At 36.4% G+C, this 27,467-nt stretch overlaps 3 protein-coding genes across 3 annotated transcripts; all 3 read right to left on the minus strand.

Annotated features, from left to right (window-relative positions):
* Positions 1-770: 770 nt before the first annotated feature.
* EFS (histone-lysine N-methyltransferase) lies at positions 771-14,318 on the minus strand. Its single transcript, XM_021969760.2, has 18 exons — positions 14,038-14,318; positions 10,523-13,854; positions 10,125-10,332; positions 9,328-9,494; positions 9,101-9,177; positions 8,384-8,515; positions 8,189-8,305; positions 7,006-7,098; positions 6,424-6,501; positions 5,390-5,446; positions 3,978-4,719; positions 3,833-3,888; positions 3,359-3,438; positions 3,137-3,219; positions 2,929-3,008; positions 2,709-2,788; positions 2,384-2,429; positions 771-2,216 (listed from the first exon to the last, which is right to left on the minus strand). The coding sequence occupies exons 2-18, from the start codon at positions 13,629-13,631 to the stop codon at positions 999-1,001; spliced, it is 6,423 nt and encodes a 2,140-aa protein (XP_021825452.2). The 5' UTR covers positions 13,632-13,854; positions 14,038-14,318; the 3' UTR covers positions 771-998.
* Positions 14,319-16,976: 2,658 nt separating this feature from the next.
* PI (K-box region and MADS-box transcription factor family protein) lies at positions 16,977-19,734 on the minus strand. Its single transcript, XM_088247883.1, has 7 exons — positions 19,437-19,734; positions 19,203-19,269; positions 18,528-18,589; positions 18,316-18,415; positions 18,191-18,220; positions 18,000-18,044; positions 16,977-17,307 (listed from the first exon to the last, which is right to left on the minus strand). The coding sequence occupies exons 1-7, from the start codon at positions 19,622-19,624 to the stop codon at positions 17,167-17,169; spliced, it is 633 nt and encodes a 210-aa protein (XP_088104009.1). The 5' UTR covers positions 19,625-19,734; the 3' UTR covers positions 16,977-17,166.
* Positions 19,735-22,166: 2,432 nt separating this feature from the next.
* PTAC6 (plastid transcriptionally active 6) lies at positions 22,167-25,193 on the minus strand. Its single transcript, XM_021948710.2, has 6 exons — positions 24,604-25,193; positions 24,452-24,520; positions 24,258-24,362; positions 23,872-23,991; positions 22,749-22,838; positions 22,167-22,665 (listed from the first exon to the last, which is right to left on the minus strand). Exons 1-6 carry the CDS (start codon positions 25,102-25,104, stop codon positions 22,549-22,551), a joined length of 1,002 nt encoding a protein of 333 aa, XP_021804402.2. The 5' UTR covers positions 25,105-25,193; the 3' UTR covers positions 22,167-22,548.
* Positions 25,194-27,467: the final 2,274 nt, after the last annotated feature.

The following is a 27,467-nucleotide window of genomic DNA, read 5'->3' on the forward strand; positions in this document are numbered from 1 at the left end:
GAACCTGTATATGATATGATTCGCTAACAAGGATAATACACGGGTCAAGTTAGTGTTGAATACGGATTAACTCAAGTTTAGTGTTAAATATGACATGACAAAAAATGACTGATCTTTCTTGTTTCTTAATAGGTTGTATGAGTTCTTGGTCTATCCATTTTTCAACACAATACAAATATAAACATGTTGAAATACTAATGAGTCATGTTACATGAGTAATTGCAAAGATTATACCATAATCGAATCAGTAATTAACACAAATTACTCAATTACGAAATCACATAAATGACTCTAACAAGAATTGCCAGCCTTAAAAGTATAAGATTCCAGATGTTGCAACACAGTTAACCTTAATAACTTTAAACAAGTAAACACGAGCAGAAAAGAAAAGGAACCACACTCTAGTAAATCATAACGAGGATAGATAAGTGGTACAGTAAAATCTTATTACAGTTGAAACACCCATTTGTATTCAGTCTGAATGTTGCAAACGTACCAAACAATACATAAATCATTTTCATCCTCAAGAACTAATCAGAGAGATGCAAACTTTCTATTAATATTACAGCTCATGGTTACTATATTACAAGAGAAGATAACCTAGTAATATAAAATATAAATCATACTTTGGAGATTAATGCATGTCATACACATCTATAATATAAAAAAAAAATTTAAAAAAAAGTCATGGGGAACATTATGAAGGGGGTTCAAAATTGATAAATGCCTTTTCATATATCTTAAAAAAATCATTCATAAGCCTTATAATGTAAATAAAAGATAACATACCTCTTTGAGGTGTTAGTCGATGGATCAATATTTTATAAGAGCACATCACCAGACAGGAGCATCTTTTTCATGAGGTCTTAGTACTATAACTTCAATTCCAAGACTTGAACATTGAATAAAAATTTCATTTAAATAAACCCAGAAACAAAAGAATTGGGAACACATTGAGGTATAAAGCAAGAGTAGCTCATCCTACGAATGAATGTTGATTAATGGTGATGTGAATGCTGATTGACATTATTCCCAGCTTTCTCCACCCTATGGCTTAAATCCTCTGAACAATATGAAGTTCTAAGCTCATTTGCTACGTGTCCTATGCCTATGCTGTCTGTCCCACCTCCGGAGTTGTTTCCAGTACATCCCCACCCGTTTTGGTCGCTGAAAGATGGGGGCCTCAATTTTGTATTATTCCAGTACTTCTGCTGCTTGAAGTATCTCCTTCCCAAATCATTCGAGGATTCTCTAACTCGTTTAGATGAATATTGATTGTTTGCACATGGACTGCCAAAGTCTGCCTGATTGGAACCAGTTGTGCTTGGAGTGCTTTCTTCAGACTGAGAAGTTGCAGGAACACACCGGTCCGGTTGTCCTCCTGCAGGTTGATTACCTGATACATGATTGACGGTAGGATAAGGTGAAGGGTCTTTCTTATGTCGGGGAAACGGGGGCAATGGGGGAAAAGGCTGAAAAGGTATGCCAGGGGCAACAGCCCAAGTCTCTACAGTTTCAGCATGTGGTGTCCCATATTGCTGCATCATTGACAGTGGAAATCCATACGAGACAGATAAGCGAGAAACAAATTTTTCTTGCGGATGCCCTATAACTGCAGCAGGACACTTCAAAGGACAAAATGATGACGAAGCAATAGATGAAACCATAGGGGTTCTAATGTAAGATGAAAACCCAGGAGGAACATCCTCAAGGTTGATATGAGCTCCATCATTTTGCTGAGAGTTATCATGCACACTGCTTGAGCAATTTCCGTTGTCGCCACTCACCCTCTCTGAATGCAATGCCACTTCACCCGTCCCAGACAATGGACTAGGTCTATGCAATCCAGACTCAGTCTTCTGTTCTTTGTTCTGCAGTGAACTTGAATCAGGGATTGTCTCTGCTGGCTGATCCCATCGGCTTTTACGCTTGCGAACTTTTGTCACACTGGTTGGGCATCCACCTGTACAAGGTGCAGAACAGTCCTGGACACCTGTACTCACAGAAGTCGTTGAAAGTACTGATTGCTTGATACTATCTATAGTGTCAGTAGACCTTCCACTTTGATCACGCCAATTATCATGCGATGTGGAAAATCTGTTGCAGTTTGAACCTCTGTTAAATTCCATCTTGCTATCATCCCTGTCTATAAAGCCATGTCTTCTGAGATGTCTAGGGATCCACCTATCTCGAAAGTTCCGTGCTATTTGGTGGACCTGTAAAATACTCAACTGATTCAAACTCAGAGTGGTTATATTCATTCATTGATGCATCAGGACACATATTATAGAAAACATCAAATGAAGCCCCTAAGCAACTATTTCTATTAACAGAAGAACATACTAAATGATTAAGGAATCTAAACTGATTATCAAAACAAGACCTGTTTGTCCTTGTGTTCTGTCAGTGATAGCATTGACTCCATAAAGCTGCAGAGAAACACAATTTTCAGGAAATAAGCAACACAGCTAAAAGTTAAATACAATTTTTTTTTGTTGGAAGTTAAATACAATTCAACTTGAATTAAAAAAAGGTAATCATAATATGAGAAGTGCTCCCATTCATAAAATACAATGCAATTAGAAAAATTTGTCTCCGTTCACTAAATCTGAAACCAACTTCCATTCTCACATGGCCACCCAATAAACGATAAAAAAAGGAGAAAAGAGAATTAATGAAGGATATTCAATGAAGAAACAAATAATTACCTCTCCATTCCAGGGCAAGGAGGACCTCCAGTAATATGTTCCAACGTAAGTATCTGCTTTACAGCCAAATACTCTAGGACCTGAGAGGATAACATTAGTCAGCAGTCTGCTGAATGCCAAAATATTAATAAAGCAACGTTCTCTCTATCAATTTTCTTAAATCCCTGAAGCCACTCCACATGAAAACACAGAGACACAGAGAGAGAGAGAGAGAGAGAACCTTCAGAAGCTTCCGGAGGATTGGTATCTTTTTGAAGTCTTCTCTGTACTTCTTCATTATGTTGTGTAGCATTCTCAAACCTACCCCCAAAAAAAAAATGATTCATCAATTTGAAGCAAATGAGGGCACAATTAATTATTTCATCCATTCCCAACCCAAAAAGGGGAAACAGATAAGCAGAAAAGGCAACAAAAGGGAGGATACACACCGTTTTTATTTATTACATCAACCAAAACCACCCGTGACCTTGTTTTCAAAAGTGCATCAAGGATCATCGAAAGATCTCGATTGCTGAAAGAAAAAAAAAAAAAGGGTTTTTACTGGAGAAATGTCAACTAAACACTTCATCTAAACGGCAACAACTGAAACTTGTTAAGTGAACAATATTACGACACATGACAAGAAAATGAAGTAAAAGATTTCAAATAACCTCTGAATTGCTTCACCATTGCCACTATCACCTGATACTGCAGTTAGGAACAGAAGCTTCAAGTAGCCTTTAGTGGAATCCTGTAAGAAAAAACCATGCATACATGAACTAGCAACATAAAAGACAACCTATAAGAATAAAAATTTAGAAAAAGAGAGGTTGTCAAGGCTAATTGCTTGAAGAAAAGATTATGATCATTATTAATTTGACACAAGAAAGGGTTTTGGAAAATTCCGGCAATAGGCTTCAGAAGTAACGTTCAAAAGGAAAATACTAAAAAGAAAATATGGTGCAGTGTGCTCAGTAGCAGACATGGACCAGCACACAGGTTTCAAAAACAAAACCAAACAATGCAAGGAGTATTATGACAATGTACAGGTCCATAATGCTCCAATGCGGAATAGAACAATAATATGACAAGGAAACCCACAAAATGAAGTACATTAGTAGATAGAAAATGGCATAGCTACTTACTTTCCGTTTATTTATCCCTCCATCGACATCCAACAGCTCATTAAGCTTCTCCTCCACTGCAAGCATTGAAGAGCATCACGCCTCAATTAATCAATTATCCATCACTCTTTTTTCTAAAAAAACAAGTATACAAAGAATCCCTTACCTGAACCTTCTGTTAATCTTTTGGGTTTGATAGAAAGCACATGAGATTTGTTGGCTGCCACTTGAATTCTGTTACCACTTGGGATAATCCTCACTTTGCCTTTCTTCACAAAACTGGATGAACGGGAAGTTTTCACATTAGGACGCACTTTAGAAGAAACCTGCCTATCTTCAGTAGTGTCAGACTTGGACTTCCTGTTAGCATCAATGCCATCAGATAAAGACTTGCTAAGCACTTTTATTGGAGAAGAAATCTCTAGTCTTTCAAAGGAGGTTGAGGATTTTTCTTTAGTCTCATTTTCCCTTAAAATCTCCTGCTGAACAACAGACATGGGTCTACTAGTTTCTTCTTTATGTTCGGAAGCTTCAACTGGTTGGACAGAAGATGGTAATTTTTGTCTTGAGTGCTCCAGATCCAGTGAATCATGTATATGCGAACCAACAGATTCAGATGGGTTCAAGGACTCCTCCCTTTGTGTGGTAAACTCCAATTCCCCAACTGCAATTGTTGACTTATCCATTTCTTTATTTGTAGATGCACTCTCCACCTTTTCAGATATACCATCTTCTGGAATCATCAGGGGCTCGATATATTCTTCATCTGAATCATCTTGAATGATGACTTCACTATCAAGAGGATCACCACCTATATAACCCCGACATTGAGCTGAGCCACAATAACATTTTTTGGCAGCGGCTCCAAAAACCCTTACATAGTTGTAGTCAAATGTCACTTCTTCACCCTGAAAAATAATCATATGGGCATATATACAAAATGGTGAGTATGAACACAGAGAGCAATGACAAGGAAAAGTAGATTGAAAGAAGAAGATGAAAACAAAGCAAATTAAAAAAACTGATAATTTAATCTTTCCAGAGAAGAAGCTTTACAGTTGGGACAAGCAATACAATCGATAACTCTATAAGAACAATCGATGACAAGGGTGCTAAAATGATAAACTCGCAAAGAGATGACCAGTAAAAAACGTTAACCCAAAAATTGCATACCACAATTTTTATTTTTTTTGCATATGTGGACTGATTTCTTGAATTGCATGCTTATAAGTGGAAATGACATAGTAAAGTCCCTAAAAAGGGCAGCCGTGACCTAGGTTAACCATCTATCTCATATAACACATCATCAAACTCCAAAACAGAAACGTCAGAGGATGCGTATGTTTCATAATTGAATAAAATGCAGCTATATCAAATGGCTCATCCAAAAAGGAGCTGAATTTATTTAAAAGCCCCAACTCAAAAATGTTTACCCTTTATCTTATAAGCAACAAAGTGAAGAAGGGTTGGAAGCCATGCAAGTTATGTTTATGATGCAATTCAAGCAATCAAACATCAGAATCATGCCTCTAACAAAGAAATTAAGCATGAAAGTAACTGTGCAAGGCACCAGCATACCTTCTTTATATCTCTCAATGCAAATAGTCCTATGCAAATCTCTCCATTCACCATCCACTGTTGAGAACAGGAAAAAAGGAGTTTAGAGTATAAAGAAGAGTAATAGTCAAACAAAAAATGAGCTTCCTTAAGCAACAAGCACAGGAAATGAGGTAATGTCGAATGCATTCCAAAAACAGGAAAAGAAAAAATGAAAGGCCAAATAATAGATATACGTGGCAATGATAATATGATACCCAAAAGGAGTACTTCCTAATCTCCCAATCCTTATACCGTAAACTTTACTCTAGCTTGTACGGATACAAAATGAATGTGACTGCTGAGAAGTGACATCACTATCGAATCAATGATTCATACACTAGATCAATGTAATATCCCATATTATATGCAAATTACAAGTAAGCAACATGCATAATCTAGTATAAGGTTGATCCAAAGAAAAATATAGAAAAAAGGAAATGAGTCAATTTTTATAACAAAGAACATGAAATCCATTCATATATAGTTTTTCTAAGGAATTTATACAAGACTTAAACTTTCATACATTTAATACAAAGGAATGATTGAAAGAAAATTGATCGTATGCAGAATATGCCTCACTAACATAAAAAAGTGACAAATATGCATCACTACGTCCATGCCTAACAGTCCTCTTAGCAGGATTTCATATAGCCCATTCCCAAACAAAATATAACCCATTAATTCTACACATTATACTTGCCCAACAATTCTTTTCAAAATAAAGGTCCAAAAAATGGAAATCATGTGGAAAAGGAAGAAAAAAGAGTAGGAAACAATCTGCAAGAGAAACTAATCAATAAACATATCCATAAAATATATTGTACAAATATGGACTTCCCTTAGAGTCCTTTGTAACTAAGAGGCAATATCCCTTATTGAGGCAGGGAGAGGGAAATCTGATTGGGCTACAAGCCGTTATTGCCAAGAGTAAAAAAAGGCTCATCCAGACCAAGTATATAACAAAAAGAATCTAACAATCTTTATAAAACTAATCTGCTCATATTAACATTCACCTTTTCTGTGCGACAATTAGGATCACAACTATGGTTAATGAAACGCCCCAAATTTCCCTTTGCACATGCATCAATTACCTGAAATAAAAGGAAAACTCATCAATAGCGCACTAAAATGCGACAAGCAAGATAATCAGGAAAAAAGAGAAAAGAAAAGGCAGTATAACATTATATACAACCCAATGCGCGGATTCAAAAGAATTATCTTATTTTCACATAAGATTTGCAAAGAACATATGTCCGGAAAAATTAAATACAATTACATAGCTTTTTAAAAAAATAGGAAACAGAAGCTTAACTTGATATAACCTAATAACTATTAAATTAATGAAAAGGTATAGTCCAAATATTGTTATGCATCTGCAAGTAGGCCACATTAAGTCAATAACACCAATCTGAGTATCGCATCATGCAGCATACTTATGGGGCTACATAGTGACATGCAAATTACAAAGGACCCAAAGATACATGAAGACTAAATATGTTTTAGAGATGAAAACCTAGAACTTTTCACGCTAATCACAAGTTTACTGATGAAACATCAGAAGGAAAAGGTAAATATAAATCAAGAAAAATACAAACCTCACTGCCATTCAATGTCATGAAGTAGAAATGTCTGTGAGCCTTTAAAGCATACTCTTTTTGCCGTGCCTCATAAGCATGTGTATCAAGCACCTGTTTGGACAATGTATTAAAAGATCTTAGATGGTAAATAAAGGGTAACATTCTATCTGATTGCCTGTGCATATACATATAAGCATACATAACACACACATCGCACACACAATCAAACACTGAAACCAACAATTAGAGTACAAGAACAGAAGTTGAAACCACTCTGAATATTTTAACCCATTGGCCGTGACAGATTTTCACTTATTTTTATCTTTTCTTATAAATTGACATAAGCCCTCATAGGAAGCCACAAATCCGCTCACACATAAATTTTTATCTCGGAAAGGTTTTCTTCCTATAGATAACTTCAAGATCAACTAAATCTGCTGAACTGAAGGAAGAAATAAGCTGTGTGCCTCATTCTGTATTTTTTTTTTCCAATCACTTTGTAATGAGTGATGAACTTGGTTCGTGCAACAAAAAGAGAGCCCTCACCCACACTTCATTGTTCCACATAATAAATGAATACAAAAAACAAAAAATCAAATGGAAGGCTGCAGCTGATACTTCCTAAAGCTCAGATATGTCATAAATTGGTGAATTTTCTTATATTCTAGAGCCCTGCATGTGCAATGCATCTGAGAAGACTATACCAAAAGAAACATCTTTAGAAACGAAAGATACTTGAGGAGAACTATCTTAGAAATGAAAGATACTAAAAGAAGATAAAAGAGTAAAATGGTTCAAACAAATTTGGATACTATGAGAGCATTAGAAAAGAAAATCTAATGGTGTAAGAAGTGAATTTCAACCATCACATGGAAATGGCATGATGTTAGTGCTTCAAGGTTTAAATGTTAGAAGCAAGTTAGCGTTGATAGGTGCATAAAAGCTGGCGTCAGAATTTGGTGTGAATCAGACTAGTTGGACTTTTTTTTTATAGAAAGAATCAAGTGTGGGCATACCAAAGCTGGGTGTGCCTTTATATATTAGCATTTATGATTAAAAACAAAAAACACAGATCAAAAGTAATTTTAGCTTAGTATTCCAACCAAAGCACTAAAAAGTAATAACTTCTCTACACTGAATTCACCATTGCATTAACGAAACAAATTGAGAAAAAAATAATAATTGAATTTTTTCAATTTACCTCTCCAACATATTCAATGAGAAATTGCCCTTTACATATATCATCAAGCAACCTGAGCCCATAACCCTTCTTCCCACATCGAAACTTCTCCAGTTTGGCATATCGGCGTTTTTGGAACTGCAAACAAATCTATTAACTAAAACAATTCCCTTTGCACAATAAAACAAAAATTGCTATAAGGAAAAGCTAAAAAACCTGTTGATTTGAACAAAGGTCTCTACAAGGGCAGGCTCCTCGAATACACTCAATGTTAAGCATTCGATTAAGGCAATCATCTCCACAACCCAACTGGCCATCTGAAGGTGGTTTGCAATGACAAACCATTATCTGATTAAATTGAGAAGAAAAAAAAAATGAATTAGGAAAATTATGTACACTAGTCGGAAAAGCCACAAATCTCATCAGATTTTTACAGTACACATTACTGATGAAGATAAAATTATGACTAGGAGCCTTGTATAAATTCATGCGTTTTTTTCCACAATAGATGAGATAAGCTTTCAAATTTAGGGTACTGTCAGGATATAAAATACTTAGGGGCGGGGGGGTGGGGCGCCCTGCCCACACCACACCATTTTTCTGCAAAGAATAATAATTTACACCCTGTTTGAGCACATCTCCATTCTTTCCCCCGGTCAGTTCCAAATAATGGTTTATTTTCCAACTTTAAACATGGCTTGGACCAGCCATCTTACATATCAAAGTCTGAGCCATTTCCCTGTGGAATGTGCAATCTTATTATTGTCACCAGGGCAATTAGGCGGTTCCTCTTTTTCCCTCAAATCTACTCAAACAGATATGATATATATATATATATATATGTGTGTGTGTGTGTGTGTGTGTGTGTGCACGCTGACAGACATAAAATACTAAAATAATCAGGTTAAGAAAAAATTTAAGTCCTGTATAAACCTCGTCAATAGTCTGAGTTTTACGGTTACGATGAAGGAACTGATTAGTTTTGATGCTTGCAACATTCTGTTGGGAAACTGCAATGCATTGAGACCGAAATAAGCTTTAGAATTAAATCCCACATATGTGTAAACTTGCATGTTCATGAACGTCAATGAGTGAGAGAGAGAGAGAGAGAGCAAAAGTTGAACCCTATCTTACTTCTATCACAAATCAATAACATATACCTGTTGGACGCCGACGTTCCAATTCTTTATAATTTAATCGGGTGACGGAAGCATCTTCATCACCTGAGGCATCTGATATATCCAACTCTGCATTAATCTCTGAATTTGACTTCTCTTGAGGGATTGAGCAATCAGCAAAGGCTTTATCTTTGTTATCTCTACAGGTCCTACAAAATTGAATCAAACATACAATATTAGATTAAAGTTCCAAGGAATAATCTTAACAGAAATATTACTCATGTACACCTCCATAAAATAGATTTAGAGATTAATACCTATAATAGGAACAAACCACACATTTTTCCACACAAGCAATATTAGTAGATAGAAATTTTATTATGCCAAGGTACAAAGTAAGAAAATACAACAAATGGATACAATTATTGCCATTAACAAAACTATCAAGAAAGACAACAAATCATAGCAACCCAAGCAGAAAAACAAATCTGAGCAATTCGTATAACTTTAGGAGACGGTTGGTTTTCTACGCTTAAAAGCTGCTCCAGTTCAAGTTCCAATATAAGGAAACAATAACAGACCAACCATCAATATTTTGGACCAAACAATCCCAAAAACTCAAAGGATCTATTAAATCAAAGGTCAAATACCCCTTTTTTAAAGTCAAAGTGAACACCCCTTATCCTAGTGTATTAAACCATAGCTCTAACTACCATGGCATAGGGTAAACTCTAATGATCCTATAAAAATATGGAAAACAATATTTAAAAGGAAAACATATGCTTAAATTGTCCCTTTTTATGGATTCTGTATGGTTAAATGAGAAATGAATGGTTTACCATGTGCACTTTATTTCATCTATAACATCTGCAAGCTCAGCTGGTATACGCCTCCATTTATGACAATCATCACAGAGCACCCAAGCATTACGTGGTGGTACATACTGCTTATCCAAGTCAACAGGTACAGTGTCCAAGTTAGGAACACCTATGCATACAGCATCCTTGACAGAGTTGGCTTTTCTAATTCCATCCACTAAGTGATCATCTGCAACATTAAAGCATGCAAAATCAGCTCAAACATGCATACAATAAACAGTGAAAACAAAAATAAGAAGTGGTTGGATGGACAAGAATATATATATAGACACACACACACACACACACACACACACACACACACACATATATATATATAGCATAGACATGCATAAACAATTTTGATAACAAACAAGTACCTGATTCTGGAAGACTTTCCACTTTGAATGCAACCTGATCAAGAACAGCCTTCTCCATAGCGTTCTTCTGATTAACAGACTTCTTTTGGTTTTCCCTCAGTCTATGAGAATTACCTTTCTTGCTTGCTGAGCCACAGCCTCTGGACCTGCCCTTCGGAGGCTTCAGTCCCTCAGTTTTTGAGGATTGTGATTTTGATAACCCTAAGCCGACATCTAGATTGCAAGGTGTTTTAGCTTCTGCACCAATTTCAACTTTGAGAACATCTCTAGAAATTCCATGGTCAGTTTCTCCTGACAAACGCAAGGGCTCCAAAGATGATTCCATGTCGCTTGATGAATTGCTTGAAGCATTTGCACAGGTGGATGAAGTGAACGTCTCACTAGGGCAAAAATCCTGACTAACATTCTGTCTCTGTCCATCTTGTTTTGATGGTTTTTCTTTATTTATGCTTGCTGGACACGGTATACCATCTTCCCGAACACAATTTTCCGCATGAGGTACTTTATGTTTCTTCTTTCCTCTCTTAGTGCTAATAAAGTCTCCAGAAGCAGAAAAAGCCTTGTCAGAAGTCAAAACAATACCATTAGAATCTTCCAGTGGTCTTGCCTCAACATCTCCATCCGGAACTAAATTGGTTACTTCTGAATCAGGTGAAGTTCCAGGATCTCTATAGTTAGTCCCAACAGATCCTCCTGATGATACAGCAATTGTATGAGATGAACCCCCGGGAAAATTCTCTATCACATCTTCAGCTGAATTCTCTGTAAGAACAACACTCTCCAAGTCCTTATTAGCCAGATCTCCATCCAGAACAGGAGCATCCAGACAAGTTTTATCCTCCCTAAGAGTGGCTTCTTTATTCCAATTACCCTCAATGCCATTCTCTTTTTCAACAGAATTTTCAAATGCTGTGTTATCAACAACCTCAGGTACCCTGATATAGAAAGACTTTTTACCCACTTCTTTCCCCAATTTAACCTTCAAACGAACATGATTAGTTGAAGCACGGCATTGCCCCTTTGACCCTCGTGAGTTTCCACTAGCCCCACTTGGAATTCGTTTTCCACTTCTTTGGCCACCCCTTCCTTTCTGTGATCCTTGAATCTGACCTTGACTGACCTCAAGCCTGTTACTCTCTTCAAAAGATTGTGTAACATTCCCCAATAATCCCCAGATAGACGAACGAGCTGGTTTGGAAAGGCAGCTTCTCTTCCTTCCAACAGCCTTGGAGACAATTTCAACACTTCCAAGCGGGTCTAACACTTTAGATGTGTTCCTGCCTTTCCTTGGAGCCCTTTTTGTCTGAGTCTTGCGGCTTCGGCCACTCCTTCGAGAAGACAATGCTACAATGTCAACACATTTGGTGTTAGAAACACAATCAACTCTGACATTATCATTTCCTTCATGATCCATCTCTCCATAACGGTCAAATGAAGTGCTAGAATCAACATGAGCAGGAGAATCCTTATCTGGTACATCCAGCCTCTCAGAAGAACCACTGTTGACCATATCAAAGGGTTGAAACGATTGCATAGAAACAGGTTTCTCATGAATACTTTTGGGGGCTAGTTCAGAAGAACCTTCCTTCAGATTGGAGGCTTTTTCCTCCAATAGTAATATCTGGGCGCCAATTTCAACCTTTATGTCGGTTGTAGCATCACTTTTCTGTTCTTCAAACTCTGTTACCCTTTTGGCAGAGAGAAAATCAATAATCTTACCATTGCTCTGACCATTCTCTTGGGTGCAAACACTCGGTGAATCTGACACATGTGAACCTTCAAAGGCCCTCTGGCAACCCTCTGGAGGCACTATTTGATTGTGCCCATCAATATGGCTTTCCATCTCAACAACCTCTGTAACACTATCAGCAGAGGGCCCATTGACACTGTTATTGGCAGTCCCAAAGGTTTGACATGACTGCATGGAAACAGAGTTCTCAATAACACAGTCAGGGGCTACTTTGGAAGAACCTTCCTTAGAATAGTAAACATTAACTTTTACAGGTAATATCTGGGTGTGAATTACAGCCCTTTCATCTGGCAGAGCATCACTTGTCTCTTCCAAATACTCTGTAGCCTTTTCAACAAAGGAACCGCCATTAACCTTATCACTCCTCTGATCATTCTGTTGAGCGCAACTACTGGGTGAATCAGGCATATGTAAATTTTCCAAGGTCCTCTGGAAACCTTGTGAAGGCAATATTTGGTTGCACCTTGTCTCAACAACCTCTGTAGTCCTTTCCGTAGAGAGGCTATTCAGACCACTAACACCATTGTCCTCCATCTCTTCATTCTTCCAGACACAATTACTTACTAAATCACATGCATATAATACTTCCGAAGGCATTCCACCATCCCGTTTAGGTGATGTCCTGTTGCACAAATCTGCTTCTCTCCTGGCCAAAACAACACTTTCCTCACAAGCAGCTTCAAAAGAGGAACCAGATATGATGTTGAAACCCTTCTCTTCTTGTTGGGAGCTTCCACAAGCTTCCATGTCAGCTAATTCTGAAGGAATTTCACAACCCTGTAAAGGAGAGACTAGTTCATGGATATCATTCTTCATCTCTTCCGTAACTTCCCCAACCCCTTCAGAAAACATATACCTAACACTCTTATCATACCTTTGCTCATCCAGTTGGATACCATGTCCTGGTGAAACAGTCTGAGGTATGACTTCCAAAGGGATTTCACAGTCCCCAAATGAACCAGCAGATCTATCCTCACCTTGGGGCCCACCTTCCCTATTTGAGTCATCAACATCACTCTGACTCTCAGTCAAGCAACATCTGTTCAGCCCCCATTCCCTGGTCAAAATATCTCCCGGTTCCGAAACATTAGCATTTTCATGCTCACCCATCAAACCATCTATATCAACATCTACAATCTCACCCCAGCTCATACAACCAGTATTGTCATTCCTAGACAATCCCAGAGACCTACCTGATATACTGGTAGGGTCCACATTAGAATCAAGTAAAGGCTTATCGTCAGAGCAGGAGGGCAGCTCAGAAATAGATTGCACCAAAATCTCTGAGCCCATCTGCTGCTCTGTAACAGACTCACACAAAAGACCGTCAACAAAAGCCGAATTTTCACACGAAGCCATCCTAAACTAAGCAAATTTACCCATTTAACGCAAACACTGTATAAGTGTATATGATCAAAGAAATTAAAAATTGACCCTTGCAACGAAAATCAACCCCAACCCAATGCAATGCACCTCCAAACCAAACCCTAACTCTGCTTTCTATTCCCCGTTAAATAACACCTTATCCAAAGCAGTCTGCGCACATAGAGAAAACCCTAAAATTGCATTCCCTTGACTTCCTCTGCACAAACAAAACCCCAAATCTAAAAATTGTCGAAGTAATGCACATACACAAATATACGCCACACAAAAAAAAACAAAAAAAAAAACCACATACATACATACACACAACACGCATACATTAATCAAAAGATCACCCAAACAAAAAATATAGAACAGCAAAAGAGATTAGATAAACACATACCTGCGCAGGGAAGAAGAGACTGAGAGACGAAAGAGGCCTATCTATATTGATACAAAATTGGCTCTTCTAAATTTTCTTAAATTTTTATTTTTTTTTGGCTTGCTTTGTGTTTGTGAAAAAGACGAGGAGAGAGAGGAGGGGGGGGGGGGGGGGGGGGTGGGGTGGGCCGGTTGGTGGAGTTGTGTTTATTGTGAAGAGAAGAAGAAAACGGTTTAAAGGGGGAAAAGAAACTTAGATAAAATAGAACTGCAGAAGGCTCCGACCGGGAGAGGGACGGCTTTTTATCAATTTGATGGACGATTTCGCCCTATACCAATTCACCCTCCTCGGTTTTGTGGGGTAGGGCTTGGTTTTTTGTAGGACAACTGTCCTAGTTAAGGGCACTTACGCCATTCACACAAACCAACTATTTATCGGTTGCGGAAACTTTTTCTCTTTCCTTTTTCATTTATTTTATTTTATTTTTAAAAAGGGTTTCCTCTTTCATTTGGGAAAGAATCTTGCAAAGAATTTGCTTATGCAGCGATGGTTCATCACGGATTTGTATAGGTTTTCACTTATATTAGCATTGTTAATCAGTCCATTTGACTGATTGTTAAGGGTAATTTCCTTTGTTTAGATGGAAACAATATTGAAAATATTTGCTTATAACAAGATCGTTAACTATGAATGTGTGTAAAGTTCACATACATTAACAGTTGATTTGAATAACCGTTAAAAATAAATATCTAATGATTGGTGCATTTAACCATGTGAAGTATTCAAGAATATTTTTTTGTTCATATTATAACATGTTAGGTGAATCTTAAAAACAATTTTCGACGTGATGAATTAATTATTGGTATGGGGGCGATTGTTAATCATCGGTAGATGCTTTTACATTAACCGTTGTTCATATAGCAACCGTTAAAATTAAATCCATGTCATTAATTATTGATACAACGACCATTTTTTATTTATTGAAAAGAAGTAAATTTCATTCGGCGGAAGTATTGGTTATAATAAGTTCATCAATAATACAATTCATTAGTCACACAAGGCCTTCTTCTAATCAATAATAAGGACCTTATTCATGTAAAGCAAAACGGGCAATAGCATGAGCCACTTTGCTACACTTCCTAGGTTGAAGTTGGACTTCAAACAATCATTTAAGTGATCACACGATTGTTAAACAAGCCTCTTACATCAATTATTGATATACACTTGTAAGTATGTGAAGCACATAAGAATAATCTTTGTGTTCATGTTATACTAGATTAGTTAAACTTTATAAACGATTACGATTGTGTGCATTTTGGACGATCATTAAGAACAAATATCTTACATCAACTATGGATACATAATGGTCATTGTGAAACTAATGTTGAAAACAAATGTCTTGCATTAATTTTTAATACATTAATATTGTTTTTTGGGATTGTTGAAAACGCTTTATTCACTAATTCAAAATAAAGGGAAAGAAAACATAAGAGGAAAGAGGGGCATTGACGCTTCTTCCTCCTCCTCGTTGGAGTTTTTCTTTGGAACTCATAGAGAGAGATCAAGGGATAACTAGTAGTAAGTTAATACAAAACTAATCACTGTGTGGGCTTACTCCACAATGTATAATATTATATGAACCATTTATTGTTCATATATTTATTTAGAGATCACTTCTACAAAATTTCACATCAACTAAAAAATCGTTTCGTTATTTAACTATGATAAAATAAACAGACGGACACACATTGTGATAAACAATGAAAATATTCACAGTAAGAACAAAATTGCTAAAAGATTTTCGATCTAGGTGAATTTTTGTAAGGATAATTCTTGAAGGAGGAGCTAATTGTTATAATTATGTGATTGCATTATAGAGTGAATCAAAATAAGTGATTAGCATTGTATTAAGTTATTAAACAATTAATGCTTCATCGTTAGTGATATATGGGTTTTACAGAACAAATTTATTACCGGTGGTTGTGCAATAGTTAAGAAGAAAGTTTTAAATATTAATTTATTAAGTATGCGAAGCACACAAGCATATTCTTTGTGTTCATGTTAAGGGAACTTTGACCAACTTAAATTACAGAAGTACCCGCTGCCGATGGTGACGTCGCTTTGACATTTGGGCTTGCAAGTGTATGTGGCTAGGGCTCCTTTGAAATGCATGAATAAACTGGAAAACGGCACAGACGTGTTTATTGACTTCGGTTTGTACTGGTCATGTACGATTTAGAGAGTTTTGATTTGATAAAAGAAACTTCCTAATGCTGAAAAAGTTAGTTTCCAACTTAGTATTATTTTCTAGGCATACTAGACTAAAAAAGAATTATAAAATAAGAATGAGATCAATTTTGAAAACTTGTTCAGCCACTTACTTTTCTTTTTTTATACAAGAAATATTATATTTTGATATAATCTAAAAAGAGGGAAATTCGAACGTGCAGTAGGTAGCGCATCCAAACTAAAATAAGGATAATTTATTGGCCACTATAGAGACTTTGAAAAGGTACATTATGACCGTTTTGGAGCCTAACTTTCAAGTTATTGATTATATATATTTTTTGAGTATATGCGATTGGGAAGGGGGGTTACACACAAATATTCATTGGGTGCTTAGGGATTTCGAACCTCTGTCCACATGGGTGATGAGTGGAGTGGAAGAGCTCAACCAACCGAGCTATATCATTGATAATATATATATATATATAAATAAAAAATACAGCATATATTTTGTTTGGCCTTAGGCCTTTCTATCTAGCTAGTATATTTTCTTCTCTTTATTTGCCTTCTATTACCGTATATGCTCAATATTCATTTGGCACTCCCACAAATCCTTTCTTTTTTTCTCCCCTTTGCCATAACTTCCATCTTCGTGCATTACATGTGTAGGCTTTCTATAGTATGATTTAGACCTAGCTGGGGTCGCTATGGAGCAAGATGAACAGAAATATATATATATAGGCAAACATATATAATTAGGTAATTTTGTAGCAAACAAAACAGTGATTATTCCACAAACAAAGTTCATGCACACACCTTAATTATTACAAGTTTCACAAATTACTTAGCTTAATACGAAAGCTTCTACTATTACAAACCATGGAAAGTTGATAGCATTTCCTGACAGATGAAGATATAGATGCATTACATTCTCTCCTGCAGATTTGGCTGAATAGGCTGAACACGAAAGGCAAACGGTATCTGGTTGTTGTAGTTCCCCAACCTCTGATGATACCCATTTTCCAACTCTCTCACATTCTCTTCAATTTTCATCTCCTGTTTGTGCTGCAAAATTAAACAAAAGATTATATCATTTATGTATGAAACTGATGAGTTTGCTGCAAGTATTATTTTTGTTGTTTTTGTTGTTTTTTTTTCCTCAATGCATAAACAAATTTAAGATAAAAATAATTGCAAATTCTGCAAATGCTAGTAATAAACTTGCTCATCAAAACCGTGCCCCTATTCTGAAAATTCCATCAATGTGGTTGACAGGGAAACAAATATTACAGGTGAAACCTGAGTAGTTGAACCATGCATGTATGATATGTGTTCAATATCTTGCACAATCAAATGAATAAAATACACCAAAACTTGCATATACTAGTATCATGCATGCATAAAATGGACATGTATATATGATCATGTTAATCTCTGGTCAACAACAATTGAATCAGGTTAACATTTCTCAATATATTGAACCAATAACGGACATTGTTTGTGCACTGCGGCTAGGTGATCCGTGAGTTTTGTCCCTTTTTCTAGTAGTGCGCATCATGTCTATAGATCGGGAAGTGGGTGAACTTTATTAGAGATGTGATCTGCGATGTGATAAAATAGTTTTGTATTGATTAAAACTGTTTGTGATGTGATTAACAGTGTAATTATATAAACCAAACCCTTTGCTTGATGCATGCTGTGCCTGTGTACATATATGTGTGTGTATATATCCTGAACAGTTTTAACGATGAGTTTACCAGCTCATAAGTGAGGCGCTTATGCTCCTCTTCCAGTGCTCTTCCCTGAGACCAGCACAGAAACAATGCAAAAAGTTAGGCAAAAATAGCACATGATATCATATATTATCATGCATTACTACTTCATGCCTATTGTTGTGACATAATTTAAAAAGTAAATTTAAATAAACTCAAGGTATTAATCATCATACATTTTCTATGAGCATGCCGACGAACTTGGACTGTGACAAAAAGGCAACAAAAAATAACTAGTTAGAACCTTATATATATAGCAGAATCTCTCTCACAAGAAATTATATTATTGCGCAAGACTTGCCTGCTTGTCCCGGTTACTTGCAAGGCCATTTTCAAGTGCCTCTTCTAAGGCCATCAGCTCTTTGTGGGTCAAAGATGTGATATCCTCCCCCTTCAGATGCCTGCAACAGCAATATATATATATATATATATATATATATATATATACTTAAACATTTCCACAGAGAGAGAGAGAGAGAGAGAGAGAGATGATGATGAGTGCAATTAAACTACCTGAGCTCGACTTGCATGCTGTCGTTGTCTTTCTTGACTCTATCCACTTCATTGCTGAGGTTCTGTCAGGAGTTTATGACATTTGTTGCAAACCCTCATAGTTAATTAGTTTAATTATTAAGGAAAACAAAATATAAACATTATAATTTAGTATTAAAAGAAATATACAAACCCATGTAAAAGGGTCTATTTTCATATGCAGATCTGTTAGCAGAAAAGTGTGTATAATAAGCCGGTTTATATGCTTGTATCAGTCAAGGAACCAAAGGGTACATAGAGAGATTTTATATGTATATTTATATCAAGAAAAGACGTTTCTTATATATTTGTGAGACATGCTTATATATGCACTCAGTTGTTTGAATTTTTTGCAAAGAAAAGGAAGGGAGAGAAAAACATTTTATTACCAGATCTGTTCATGGATGTTACATTTCACATAGTTTCAGTTTTCTTTGTCAATAAAGAAGTATAGAAAAACTATCAGAGCCAGAGAAAGAGAGCAACTAGTACATCCTATTTGTAGATCTGCTCATAGAAATCATACTTCATGTTTCTTGACATATTTTTAGCAAAGAAAAAATCATGCTAGTTTCCATCTGGCCCAAGGAAGAACCCAGCAGATCTTTGATAGCAAAAAGCACAAAAATGAAGAGAGAGAGAGAGAGAGTATCAAACCTCATGCTTGGCATCCCATAACTTCTTCCCAGCCTGGCCATGGTACTTGTCCAAGATATCAGTCACCCTTCACACCAAGAAGAAATTAGATTCATAAAATATAAACAAAAAAAACCCTTTATTTCTTTTTTAATTTGAAGGAGACCCGGTAAATTAAAACGAAAAACCAAGAACTTAAAATGCCAAAAAAAAAAAAAAAACATGAGCAGAAAAGCATGAGCTGCAGGTTCCTACGTGACTGAAGGGCTGCAGTATTCAACCATCTTTCCAGAGCTAGCAAAGATGACAAGAGAAACCTTAGCATCACATAGAACAGTGATTTCCTTGGCCTTCTTAATGATCCCATTCCTCCTCTTAGAGTAAGTGACCTGCCTGTTGCTTGAGTTCTCAATCCTCTTAATCTCAATCTTGCCCCTCCCCATATCTCTCAATCTTAGTTTTAGACTTATCTCTCTTTCTTCTCCTTCTTCTTCTTCTTCTTGCTTTGTGAAATGGGGAAGAGGAAAGACGAGGAGATATATAATAGAAAAGAAGGTTCAAAAGAGAGTAAAGATGATCAGGAGAGCAATAGAGGGGCATTTCTATTCTGGGTTTGGAAGCTAAACAACTTTCATGTGGCACAGAAGTGAAGGGCTCGTTTATGGGTTGGTGACAAAGCCAAGCCAACTGCTTTCTCTTTTCTTTTGTTTTAATCTGTGATGTTAATTTTTGATTGATATTTGATATGTGATTGGCTTTGTTAGTTTTGTTGCACCTTGTTAACCACTGGTCTCTCTCTCTCTCTCTCTCTCTCTCTCTCTCTCTCTCTATATATATATATATGACTTTGCCTCACACGATGTTTCAGTGACTGATTTTAACTCCAAGGTTTTTAGGGTTTCCTTAATATAGGCTTAATTAAGGGTGTGAAATGGGAAAGAAGACTCTAGGACTAGTCGATATGTGCGTTTGTATTAATTGATACGTAAATGTGCAATTTTGGGTCTTGAAGTTTGTGATGGTCTTGTCTAGGGTTTTAGTGATAGATCTAAATGAGGATAATAATCAAATCTTAAATCTTAACCATCAGATCAAAATCAATATGTGTTTTTCCCCAGCAAGTAATACTGGGTTTCTAGGTGGTAAAGCGATGGAGCAAAGAGAAGGGGACAAAGTAAGTTTTATGTGCCCTGAATACGGAGAGAAGAAAATATGATATATTTTGGTACCTCCAAGTCAAAACAGTCAAGATCATTAAACAAGACATCTGGGATTTGGTCTATTTTATATGGCCTATATACACAGCTATAGCTCAGTGGTTCTATGGAAAGGTTGGGAATTGGGATATGTATAAAAGTGTTACATTTGTGGTTTGAGAAAATATTATGAATTGCAGACATGACTTATCAAGTTGGCTAAATCGAAATTAAATGTGCTCTCCACTCTACATCCGAGTTTGAATCCTTCTTCCAGTAGTTTAGATTATATTAAAGTAAAATATCGTTTGTATAAAAAAGAAGCAAGTTGTGAACTCAAACTTATTTGAATTGAATGAACTGTTCTCACCACTTATCAAAAAGAAAAAGTAAAACTACTTTACCATCACACCTAGATTGCTTATTAAATTAGGAACCCCCTAAAACTTTTTCTTTACTCCTTCACATGAGGTGAATGTATTGCACCTATATATGAGAGAGTCGGAATGCATGACTCTAAGCCATTCTATAAATGAAATGCATGTAACTTTAGTCAACATTTATCAAACCAAAACACATGGGGGAGAAAAATGAAACACATTGAAAACTTCCAACAGGCAACAGTGAGCTACCTATGATCATTCATGATAATAATATAGCGGTAGGTACCAACAAAATGATAAAAAGGGCATCTTTAAAATTTTAAAAATCAAATAAAATTGAAGAGGTTGAAAATATATATATAGTTATGCTCTCATTCGGATGTCCGCAAGTTATTACCGTACAAATGCAATTGTAAACAAAGAGAAAAGTAGGGAAAGACTGGACTAAAATAGCATATATATATATATATTAGGTGGATCTTGGATTCCCTCTATATAGTACTAGACTACTAGAGAGGATCCTTTCCCCTGTTTGGCTTTCCTTGCGTTGACGGGCAAGAGTTGGGCCACGCCCCACTCAATCAATTGGTCTTAAAGGACTTTTCCCTGTTTGGCAACCACTTCTTTCTCATATGCTGTCTAGGGTTTCTGTTAGTACGTATTTTACTGTTTGCTAATCGGTAAAATCCCATTGCTTCCACAATTACCATAGATTTGAACGCGTAAAATACAAATTCAACCTTCCAAAATTCTCAATTTGAACGTGCTACAATGAGTGTAGGTAGGTTTCAATCATTAATATAAATGGATCTTACAATGCATCAACGACTGACAATCACTCACACGTGCGTAAGCAATTGTCGCTAGCATAACTATAATTATAATGCACAATAAAACTGTAATTGTTAGTAATTTTTTTTATAACAAAATTTAAGTGGCCTAGCTTGTGAATTTGAATTACAATCCTTGGTTTAAATTATAGTCGTCTATTAAAAATCTTTAAATAAAAATTCATTTGTAAATAATTTGAAGTAGATTGTAGACCCATTTGTTGGACCGGATAAAAGGTGAGATTGGACTAAAATAGCATGCAGCAGAGTCCAGTTTGGGTGACTTGAAAAAGAAATCCAGTTCCGGCTGTCACGTTAAAACAGATGGGCTAGATTTTTACCCATGCCATTGCTTACTTGCAAGGGTTCTCTCTTCAAGCAAACAAACAAACCGATTCTCCTTGTCTCCTTCTAGGCTGCTAGTCTCTTCTCACGAGATCGTTTAACTGAGAGCAGCTTTTATTGCATCCTGATAAACAAACCAAAAATTCATTTAATATTGTTTGGGGATGCTACATTCTGTAGCGCACTCATACGAGTGATTTCTGATCGTAGATGCATGAGTCTTGTGAACAGTTAGAAATCAATCACGTGCAACCAACCTTAGTATTCTCATAATGTTTTTTTAAAAAGTTAAGAAAAAAAAACATTGGACTACTTCAACATTACAACAAGGTCAAGCTACATAAATGCTTACCTACACCACAAAGTAACTTTGATATTCAGCATCAGCTCAACATTTCTACTTACTTTACAAAATTTATAGCACAAGTGCTTGCCAAAATATCAGCAACAAGGACCTTCTCATTTAGAGCATCATAAACTCAATATTATGTGCTCAGGATAGTTAATATATCTTGAAAGTCCAACATCAACCTATTTGCAGAGTCACCTCTGGGAATCCACATTTTGTTGCTCATGTGCCTTCATGATGTTATCTCTAAATTCTGCTGATGGACTAGAACCAATTTGAAACGCTGAAGTCCCGTAGCTTGCTAAGATGCCTCTCCATGTCTTGTCTGGTCTTATTCCACTCTTCCCTCTCTATCACTGCGGTGGGATCATCCTTTTCACTCTGAAATGATGGACGAGAACAGGGAATCAGATGATGAACAACAAATAAAGTTGAAGAAACCAATTTGGATCGAAGTTGGTTACCCCATGAATTATTCTGAAGGAGTTGCCATTTTCACGTATTACAAGCAGGTCATGCCTTCTATCTCTGCTTCTTCCACCTGGAACACTGACCTGTAGAATGCATAACAACCATTGAAAGAGCATAAGAAACAATTTAAAACAAGGGCGTGCTATTCCCTGAAAGTAAATAGGGAAAATACATAATATAAGCTACATTTGACACTGACTTTTGGTTTGATAGTCTCATACTTTGACTCATCTATGAAATATACGTAGGTGAAAATGGTGAAGAATATAATGAATTTCATGGAAACATTCAAGATAAAACCAATGATGGAATCATTTATATCACAATTTCAGGATCACAGAATCAAACATAGAAAGAAAGAAAAAAACATAACAATATATGGACAAGTGATGTGAACTCCATGTCTGACACTTTCGAAACTCAAGTTTTGCAATTCAATTATGCCATGGGGTTGCCATAGAGATAGAAGGACCTCTATGTGCAAGCACCACGGTTCAATAAATCAGACTGTATGACGATATAATTACTGATGCATACTACACAGGCCAGGCCAGGGTCATAGACTTACAGTATTACACCATATGTGGGGAAAGGAGGAACGGGGGAGGAGTCAAATATGAACCAGCTCATATACGGTCACAGCATTATCAGACCAAAACAAAATAAAAAGATGCACAGCATTAGGACAGAAAATAAAGAAAATGAAATTTTCTACATTTTGGTATCAGATGTAGTGAAAAATTCAAAGAGAACTATACATTTTATCTTAAAGACAAATCCCACTTGGTTTAGTCAAGGTCCAAGACATAAGACGTGAGAAACATGGGTCTCAAAAATTAAAATGTACTCTACTAATTAATAATTTTGCCGGTATTCTTTAGTAAGGATCAAAAGTAAACTCCAATGACAAGAAAAACTTGTAACTAGCAAAAGACGCTGTCAATTTCTTAACAAACTCACATAAAGAAACGTGTAAGCAATATGATTCATCTAAGCTAAAACGGCTCTCTACAATTTAAAGAAAGGAGCAGATTGTGATACCAAAGGAATTATACACTAAAAGACGAATCTCAAATACCAACTTAGAAAGCAAAACAGAAAAACTAAAATTCTTACCAGAACTTTTGCTCTGCTAATAGATTTTGTTTTGGAATCAATCACATAAATCTCCTCAAAATCCAGCACAAAATCAGGGTCGCCCAACCTCCGGTTTCTGTAGTGCTTTGTCAAGTAAACCTGAAACAGAAAAAGTAGCCTGGTGAATGATTGCTACTGCTAAAAAGAGACACCCATATATCAAAGAAGACTAAAAACAAGAACACCATCCATTGGGATAAAAACCCACCCATCTTAAAGAAGTTCTTGTTGTAATGTTAACTGCTACATCTAGAACCATTTTTGTGCACTCAAATTGCAATTGTTTCCATTCTACGGTCCTACCGTCCTACCCATTACATAGTTGCACAAAATGAAATTAAATTCATAGTTCAATTCAATCATACCTTTAAAACGTCCCGCTCAGACTTATACAACGGATCTCTAGGAGCATCAATTGGTGGCTCTGTCACATTGTAGCAGCTAAAATCACTCTTGGCACAGCGAATGTACTACAGATTTAAAGCAAGCAATGATTAAACAAAATAAACATCAAATTGGGCCTTAATAAATCATAATTAAGTGTAAAAATTTAGAGTACCTTCTGAGGCATTGGAGCTAAAACCCTGGGAATTGCATAAACATCTGTGTCCGGAGGAGTAACATACATCTGCATTAAGTATTTATGAGAAACTTAATTTTCTTACTGAAAATCAAATTAAAATTGAAAAAAATTAAGCAAAAATTACACACCTCTCTGAAATCATAGACGTCGTTATCGGGATCGGGGGGCTTCCTTATGAAGAAATCGCAATCGAGCAAGCTAATCTTGTGAAACTCGTCTTCGTTAATCCGATAATCGACGACCATCTCGGAGTCCCAGCCTTGCGTAAACACAAAGCTCTTGCTCTGCACCATGGCGATGTCCTCTTCGCCGTTGGCGGCAGCAACGGCGGCTGCCGCGGCAGCGAGGGTGTCGTACTCGATGTCAAAGTCCTTCTTATTGTCGACTTCCTCGAGCTCTTCGTCGTCCATGTCATAGTCATCGGGGCCTGCGCTGTCGCCGTCGCCGTCGTCGGCGCGGACGAGGAAGGATGGGGTGTTTGGGGACGGGGATAGGATTAGGGGGTGTTTGGGGAGGGGTTTGGGCTTGAGGGAGAGGAAGGGGAGGAGGGGGTGCGGAGAGTGGAGGAGGAGGAGAGGGGTGCGTGTGGAGAGTGGTGGTGGAGAGAGGAAGAGAGCGGTTGCTCTCATGGCTTTTGTGGTTTTTCAGAGGTTTTGGATGAGGAAATGAAGACTGAAGATAACAGCGCGCGCTGCGTATCTAATTATCGCGGTATCAGCTTACCAGGTTTTGAATGTGATTCATAATATTGAATTATTATTTTTTTGTTAAACAAAAATTGAAGAGCTAACTTTGGGTATAGTGCTAATTAGTTGATGCATATTCAAAGGTTTTTTTTTTTTAGTGCTTCTAAACAAACCCTAAAATTAACTAAGTACACCCTACTACTAAAGTATTTATTGAATTACTAATTTACCCTAATATAAAATGATTAAAAAGGATATATTGAATTGGCAAACAAATAATTTTAATAAGTACTATATTCAACCTTCCTTGTCTAAATGCTCGAAAATGAATCTTGAAATCAAGGTAAGATGATGTGATATTTACTGAGCTATTACAAAATCGCTCTCATCAATCCTCTCCAATCCTCTCTAGCCACATTAAGGAATGATTTTTTTTCTTTTGCTTCTCGTTTTTACAACTAATATTCAATCTTGCAGGAAGGATGCTTACTTATCAAGGATGCTTGTTTCTATTATAAACTACGTGAAGGCTATATTAAGTCAATGGATATAAACTCATGGTATAAACCCCAGGGCATTGAGAATTGGGGCCGAGTGCCGCCCTTGGCTGTACTCCTTCGTTTATAATGGATCTGGCAAATGCAGTAATAGAAGCCGCACCACTGGCAACAACCATGTCAACCCCAAAGACTGGCTCATAAGAAGTTGATCACAACCCTGCGAGATATGCCATCAAAATTTTCTTTGGTTCCTTTTTGGCATTTATTTATTTACTTTCACCAAAAATGATAAAGGCATTTAGGAACCACATAATTTAAGGAATATACAATATTTTACTAGTCTTAACTTATATATCTTCCTTCTAGTTGATGGGTTAATAAATTCGATCTTCTGAGTTTCATCTCTATGATAACAAGGAAGCTAAATATAGAAAACAAAATCAACTAATTAGACCAAGCCCATAACCTAGACATGGTATGCATTAACATGTAAATCCTTGACCTACAATCTCACTAGCACAAAACCAAGCAAAGCATTCCAAACCAAATAGGACAGCAATCCTAGCATCCTCCACCCTCACCTCTGCCTGTTCTTCCACAGTTGTTTGACAAAATCAACCTCAGCGGCTTTGGTGGGTTAAGCAGCAAGTTTGGCAGCAAGGCGGGTTTGGTGTTTGTGATAAAGTGCATTAGGGTGTACCATGGGTATTTTTGGAAGTTAAATAGGGTGTAATGAGTTAATTTCACATTTGAATTAAAATATTATGGTGTATTTAGATCATAGGGTGTACCCAGTTAAGTTAAGGATTCATTTAGCAGTTTATTTTTATTTTTTTGGGTACACGAATAGTGATTATTTTTTTTTTAACTCTTTTTTTTGTCAAAAATTTTAAACTCTTCATTCATGCGTTGTTTTATTCAAATAAAAAATTGTTTAGGCATGTAATTATGATGGTAAATATTTTATTGTCGCAAAAACACTATCTTCGTTTATTTATTTGAGTCACAATTTAAATGAGTGACTCAGTGATGGCTTAAAAAATAAAAGATTCATATCATGAGATTATAGTATGGAGTATGCCCAACTAAGTGATTAGTGTCATATTAAGTTACTAGTTGAACGCTTGAGAAACAAAAAGCGAAAAAAAAACATAGAAGCATGTGTAACTATCTACTATAAATTATGAAATTAATGATAAATTAATTAAGTTGACTTAATTAAGTTTCACACTATTGAGAGAGCTTTCTAAAAAGTAAACAAGTGGCTCATTTGGGAGAGTTGTACAAAAGTTATGACTAGGACACCAAGTATCTAGAATCGAGGCCCTAACACATTTGGTAGGTCAAACTAGATTGGACTATTTCAATTGTTGTTTGTTATGTCGGGACTGGTCTTATTATATTGGACAACAATATAACATATTATGTATTACAAATCTCATATAAATGGGTGTGACTCATAAGTATTCACTTTAACTCAACTCCAATATATTTAAAGTCAAGCCACCAAACGAGCCTCATACCTTGACCTTGGACTTGAACTGTATACCCTCACTCAAAATGCCAAATTTTGGAACAAATGACCCTAAACATAGGCTTGGGGTTCCTATATGAGACCCTATAATTTGGACCTCTGACCCAAACTTAATATTGGGATAGTAGACTTGTATTCGTGACCTAAAACCTTGACCATGTCTCTTGGACTTGGGATTGAGTGGTCTTAGATTTGAACTCCCATGACATCTTAGTAGTGTGTATGTCATAAAACCCCATATCCATTTCTAACTTTGGCAACCAAAAAAAAAA

Source organism: Prunus avium, chromosome 1 (assembly GCF_965620075.1).
Source record: "Prunus avium chromosome 1, drPruAviu1.hap1.1, whole genome shotgun sequence".
NCBI classification, from domain to species: domain Eukaryota; kingdom Viridiplantae; phylum Streptophyta; class Magnoliopsida; order Rosales; family Rosaceae; genus Prunus; species Prunus avium.

Bases quoted from the DNA above. Each gene is read 5' to 3' on its own strand.
- PTAC6 (XM_021948710.2), bottom strand. From the start codon at position 25,104: ATGAGAGCAACCGCTCTCTTCCTCTCTCCACCACCACTCTCCACACGC. The intron at 22,839-23,871 runs GTAAGAATTTTA...TGCATTCTACAG, and splicing joins TTAGCAGAGCAAAAGTTCTG to GTCAGTGTTCCAGGTGGAAG. The intron at 22,666-22,748 runs GTAACCAACTTC...CCATCATTTCAG, and splicing joins CCTTCAGAATAATTCATGGG to AGTGAAAAGGATGATCCCAC.
- PI (XM_088247883.1), bottom strand. From the start codon at position 19,624: ATGGGGAGGGGCAAGATTGAGATTAAGAGGATTGAGAACTCAAGCAAC. The intron at 18,590-19,202 runs GTTTGATACTCT...AACTCCTGACAG, and splicing joins TATGGGATGCCAAGCATGAG to AACCTCAGCAATGAAGTGGA. The intron at 18,416-18,527 runs GTAGTTTAATTG...TTGCTGTTGCAG, and splicing joins AGCATGCAAGTCGAGCTCAG to GCATCTGAAGGGGGAGGATA.
- EFS (XM_021969760.2), bottom strand. From the start codon at position 13,631: ATGGCTTCGTGTGAAAATTCGGCTTTTGTTGACGGTCTTTTGTGTGAG. The intron at 10,333-10,522 runs GTACTTGTTTGT...TTAATGTTGCAG, and splicing joins GGAAAGTCTTCCAGAATCAG to ATGATCACTTAGTGGATGGA. The intron at 6,502-7,005 runs GTTTGTATTTTT...CTTTTATTTCAG, and splicing joins TGACATTGAATGGCAGTGAG to GTAATTGATGCATGTGCAAA.